Source organism: Charadrius vociferus, unplaced genomic scaffold, assembly GCF_000708025.1.
Source record: "Charadrius vociferus isolate BGI_N301 unplaced genomic scaffold, ASM70802v2 scaffold41, whole genome shotgun sequence".
NCBI classification, from domain to species: domain Eukaryota; kingdom Metazoa; phylum Chordata; class Aves; order Charadriiformes; family Charadriidae; genus Charadrius; species Charadrius vociferus.
Window position 1 is genome coordinate 402494 of NW_009647013.1, and position 5985 is coordinate 408478.

General features: G+C 42.6%; 1 protein-coding gene across 2 annotated transcripts in view; it reads left to right on the top strand.

Moving 5' to 3' along the window:
- The window catches only part of INTS9 (integrator complex subunit 9), a 68058-nt gene that overhangs the window by 39867 nt on the left and 22206 nt on the right, over positions 1 to 5985 (top strand). For both annotated transcript variants that reach the window (XM_009895437.1, XM_009895438.1), the window contains one exon: positions 4341 to 4512. In XM_009895437.1, coding sequence (XP_009893739.1) covers positions 4341 to 4512 — 172 coding nt within the window. The remainder of the gene's footprint in view (positions 1 to 4340; positions 4513 to 5985) is intronic.

Here is a 5985-nt window from a genome sequence, read left to right on the forward strand (position 1 = left end):
GGACTCTTTAGCCTGGAGAGGAGAAGGCTGAGGGGAGACCTTATTATGGCATACACGTATCTAAAGGGGGGGTTGCAGGAGGATGGAGCCAGACTCTTCTCGGTGGTTCCCAGGGACAGGACGAGGGGCGATGGGCACAAGTTGGAAGAGAGGAAGTTCCGTTCCAACAGACGGAAACCCTTCTTTAGGGTTGGGGTGACAGAGCAGTGGCACAGGCTGCCCAGGGAGGGGGTGGAGTCCCCTTCTCTGGAGGTTTTCAAGACCCGCCTGGATGCAGTCCTGAGGGATGTGCTCTGGGCAGTCCTGCTTTAGCAGGGGAGTGGGGCTGGGTGGTCTCGAGAGGTCCCTTCCAACTCGGAAAATTCTGTGATAGGCTTCTCTAACTGTCCGCAACAGAAACATTTCAGAGGTAATTTATATTGCTCAGTGTTTGCTAGTGGAGGAAGAGTTTGGATTTGCTGTCCTCCTATTGAGGATTCTGTTAGCAACATCGAAGAGGAATGGCGAGGAAAAGCCTCTTTTTCTGACTGAAAATAGCCAGGGTGGGAGTAATATTGATTCTGTGGTCTTAAATACTGGCATTTGTCTTCTTCATCTTCGCTTCCCTCCTCCACGTACCGGTTCCTTTGTAACACATTCAAAGCAATAAATACCTGGAACCAGGTGATTGAATAGTATTATGTTTTGTCTTATAGTATTATATTGAATTAGGCCCCTGTTAGTGTTGGTCTCATGAAGGGAGTGAGGGAGGTGCAGTAATAAATGCATCACTCACTCATTGATAAGAAGCACATCTGTTCAAAATTCTGGATGCAGAACACGCACACACACAGAGAGTAAATAGCAGTGTATTTTGGCTCACTTCAGTACAGGGTACACAAAGACTCTGGAGATTTATCCTGTTTATAGCAGCAGTTGCTGACCCTGTAAATCAAGTCTACCACTTTAAAAGGAAGCATAACCAGTTGGGATTTTAAAAAAACACAGCTCTCCTCGGTCTCGGTTCAGTACTTTACCATCCTCTATCTCTTAAGCTTTCGGTCAATAATGGTTCTTTCTGTAGAAAGACGCTCTGAATGTTGCTTCTAGTTTCCAGAAATCAGTCCTGTTTTGAAAATATTGGTTGGCAAAACGCCAGGCATCGGTCTTGGCCCAGCTTGGTACAGGTTGGAGATGGGAACATGACACGGTCATGACTGTTGGGCTAATACAACCCCTCTCATCTCTAGATATAAAAGACTTGTACAAATCATTACCAGTTTCGTCCCCTTAATGATTTGTGAAATTTTGTTGTCCCTGTTTTGCAAGTTCAGCTCCGTATATTTTTGATACGGTGATTAGAAAAGACTTTGCTCAAGACACTGAAGTCTACCAGCTGCTTTATCACTGGAGTGAGTAGAATGTCTCTAAACTTGTTTTTGTAGCCTTTCACCCCTGCTATTCTCACCTAGCTGTGAGAATCAGAGATTGAGAGCTAAGCTCTGGAGCTTCAGTAGGCTTATCATCAAAGATACAAAAAAAAAGAAAAAAAAAAAAGATGAAAAAAAAAATCACTGCACCTGAGGACATGGTGCTGAGGATTCAACACGTGTACCTTTTCCCTCCTGAGTTAGCATCCCCCCCAGTTAGAAGCAGTGCGCCCCAGCGTCATGCTAGCTGTTTTGTTGCTGGAAATAATAATAATAAAAAAATAATTAAAAAAAACCCCGCACACAAAACCCATGGTCCTGAAAACTGGCTTAGAGATCCCGTGTCTCTCTGCAAAGTAATAGGAAGGGATTTGAAGCTTCCATAACGCCTTGAAGAGAATGCAGCTTTTATGTTTATAAACACTGTATAGGTATAGCAGTGAAATAGGCTGTTGAGAATGCTTTTGCACGACAGAGTGCTGCTCTCACATCTTAGCAAAGGTTTGAATGCTGTATACAAATCCTAAGGAGCCTGTGAAACCCGGTGCTGGAAGAATAGGTAGTGATTTTCAGAAGTGCGTTACATAAATGCTAGCTGTAGAAATGTCTGTCACTTAACTGTCTGCTGGTCCCCTACAAAGTTTTGCCCTGGAATGTCACATATCCCATTCAATATTTGAAGTAGAAATTGTCCCCTTCTTCCAGTTTACCCAATTGAAACCGCTTTTGCAACTTCAGTTTTGAGGCTTTTGGCTTCCCTGAAAAAAATCAGGGAAAAGCTTCATGGGGCCATTTCCTACCCGTTCTTTTAAATGCCAGTATTTTACGGGATCAAATTTGTTTTGCCCATTGTCTGCTAAATTGCAGTTTTTATTACTGAAGCTAAGTTTAGATTCTAAATATTGCAGTCCAGATGTGTTAATCAGAAATCTTTACCAGTCTTAATTGCAGAAATGTTTTCACGATTCAGTGCAGATTAACTGCCAGAGCAGTTATTGGATGTTTTTTTCAAATTTCCCTCTTGAAGATTTAATAGGAATTTGATGTTTGTAGTAAACTGCAGAAAGTGCAGTGCCGTGGCTACTTCCTCCATGGTCCAAGGATCCACGTGGAAATAACAGCCTGTGTCCGCCTACAGTTTCCATCGTACGTCAAAGCCCAATTCCATTCCATTCCAGCCAGCCAGGTATTGCACATCAGTTTTAAACAGGACACGTGGGAAGTCAGATGCAAAATCACAGCAAAATACTTGCTGTTGGGAACTTCGAGGAGACCAAACTCGAGGAAGCAAAGGAGAAAGATAAATATTGGCACCTATGGGCAGCCAACTTTCTATTATTGAAAGGGTATGGAGGGTAAGTTTGTACATGGCCTGTTCTAGCATCAAAGCATACCTTTAGGTGCTGGTAGTAGGGTCGATATTATTGTTCAATGATACTAAAACCAATTAAGAACCTAATTGTGTAATAACCTTAAGCTCTGAAGTGCTTTGTTGTGCATCAGTTGTTAAGAGGCTTAAAGACGCATCAGAATTCTCAGTTTTCTGTTCATTTCCGTGTAGGCCCACTATCTTGAGTTAGATCTACCATGGCAAAAAGTAACAAATGAAAGAGAATCTGGAGAGATGAATTACAGCTTTGAGACACCAGAGGAGTTGCTTATCGTAATGTTCTTTCTTAGCTCCTCTTTTGAAAATCAAATATGTTATAACGAAGAGGAAACGTCCTGAGTGGCAGGGGTTTCTGCTGGAAAGGCACGATGCGCACATCGTGTTATGACACATAGTGAAGACCATGCGGTTGGCTAATTAGTCGCATTGTCTGGGGTTCCATGGCACAACAGCTGCAGAAACGTGTTGCTGAACCCTGTGTATGGGAATTCTGTATTTTGAGCAACGTTGCAATGCCTGACAGGAGACAGCAACGTGTGGAAAGATCTTTGATGAACAGTCCCACCTCTTTTAAAAACTGGCTGACAAAGGAAGTACCGTTCCCCTCTTTCACACTTTCTGTTTCCGTGTATGTTCTTAGTTGTTCAGCGTGTGATCTCCTTGTGTGAAATTGCATACTTTTTAAGAAAACTGTATTTACAGGTATTTTGAGGCTGGGGATGGAAGCATATAACTGCCAAGAAAATACTTGCAGAACATTGCATGAAAGTGCTTTAGCAGTCTCTTACATTGCTTTTTAAGTCGAACCTTGCTTTGCAGATTAGAAAACAGTGGCAGGAGAAATAAAGCAAAATTCTTCTTCAAGAAGTTCCTTGATAAATAAAATTCCCCATCTTGGTAAAGAAAGCTGTTCCACGTGCATAGTTGATTACACTCTGTGCCAGCTCTAGTGACAAGTACTTCTTATTGCTCTTAGTTCCTTGTTATTACTAGTTTGGGCAATAGTTAAGGAAGGGCAAGTCAGTCTCTTCTTTCGTGTTTTTTCAGAGGACTTGACTTCGTGCAGACCCGTTATACCAGTGAAACTCATAGCAACATACTGCTGAAGGCAAAATTGCCTGGTGCTACTCTCATGCAAGAAAACCAGGTTAAACATCAGTGCCCAGAGCTCTTTGTAGACATGGCAAATAGGAAAAAAGTGGCTTATTTTGAATTTGGCAGCTGATCATGCTGTTCACTCCAGGAAACTGTAAGCAGGGAGTGTTTGCAGAATTTCCTCTCAGTTACCATACTGCCGGTACCAAAGAAATGAGGGCAAGGACTTGGAGGCATCTGGCCCCGTACTCTGACTTCCTTTTCATAACATTTAGGGCAGTCGTGACTAAATCTCTTGGAAAATCTAGGGGATATGCAGGAAGGGACTCTGCGATGAATTAGAAATAAACTAGAATATTTATAATCTCATATAAATAAACACACTGAACTACAGAGCACAGAGGCATGAAAAGTTTGTAATGTCTGGATTTTTGTTTTTATTTCAGCTTATTCAGACAAACAAATTGAAACATTATCCCAGCATCCATGGAGACTTCAGCAATGACTTCAAGCAGCCATGTGTTGTGTTCACTGGACATCCCTCTCTTAGGTTTGGGGATGTGGTTCATTTCATGGAGTTATGGGGAAAATCTAGCTTGAACACTGTTATATTCACAGGTAAGTAAAATGCAGATATCATTATCGAATTAACAATAGGTTGTGCACTCTGGTTAAGTGTGGCCACATCCCAGGGCTTTATTCGTTCGTCCTGGGGCAGAAGTTTCTGATTTCAGTAGGAGCTCATCTAAATTAAGACCCCAGGATTGACTGTAGGGACAAATGTAATTATTGTGCCATTTAATTCATTTTAGCCCTGCAGAGCCAACCTTTGCCATGCCGAGTCCATTCCTGCCATTTCTAAGCAAAATCTTTGTTATGCACAGCAGTAAAATGCCTACAGGAAATTAATTTTTGGATTAAAAGCAGCTGGCTGCAAGTTAAACCCAGGCAAGACCTAATTGATGCTGGTCAGAGAGGAGAAACTTCTCCATATTCCATTGGAATCACAAACCTTTCTTCATCCTTTCTCCTGCCCTTTCATCAAAACCTCAGGCAACCAGACAGTCTGTTTCTAAAGATGTTTCTGTCATCTCTGCTGTTTCAGAAGTGTGCGCCCCATACAGACCTGGCAGCAGTGATCTACGCCGTGGCTGCCTTTTGGCTGAGCTTTTTTTTAGATGCTTTTTGGCTGACAGACTCATTTGTGTCTGAAGCTGAAGGTACAGCTCTCGCTGATGCCCTGGGGAGCTGTTTCCTTTCTCAGTGACTCAGGCTGCCAGGGGCACAACAGGTCTTTTAAGTTCCTCCACTTCTCCCATTCCGCTTCTCGTGCTGACCCTACTTTTGTGGATTTAATGAATCGAGCGCTGTCTGCCTCAGAATGAGCTATGGTCTGAGATCCACAGGGCAGCTGCATCCTGGGACCACACCAATCATTAACAGCAAGGCAAAGTATTTAGGAGAGGTCGTGAAACCTAACAAAGGGGATATCTTACAGAGCTTGATCTCCTTTAAAAATACTTCAAGGCCTTCCCTCAAACTGATGTTCTGTCCAGGTGCCTCCTCCTCTTTATACCCGATGGGGCATCCAAACAGAACCCTACAGTGGGCACTCTTCAGATCTGAGAAGCGAAATAATCCTTTAGGCCATTGCTACTGATTTTATGTATAATGAGCTCTGGTGTAATTGGGAGATGTGTTATCTATAACTTAGCCAGGTAAAAAAAGGTGTGGATTTTGGACTAGGACAAAGGAATTAGAAATGGGGAGGAGAACACTGCGTAACTGATCAAACCTACTCCCACAGCAAAGGTGTGATGGAGTCCCACTGTTAAGCTTATTTTTCTCCTCTTTTTAGTGAATGGGACTGCTGGAAAGCATATAACCTCCTAAAGCACAGCGGATTGGGAAAGGGTTATTTCCTTCTTTGTTTTTTTAATGTAGTCTTGAGGCTAGTGATGAGCAAGTCCCTTTGACTCTTTCGCAATATTGGCACCAAAAAGTGTCACAGTATCATGATACTGTTAAACCAATTTGGAAAGATTTAAGTAAGTGTGTCATTAGCCTTGCTGCAAAGGGAGGGAAGATACA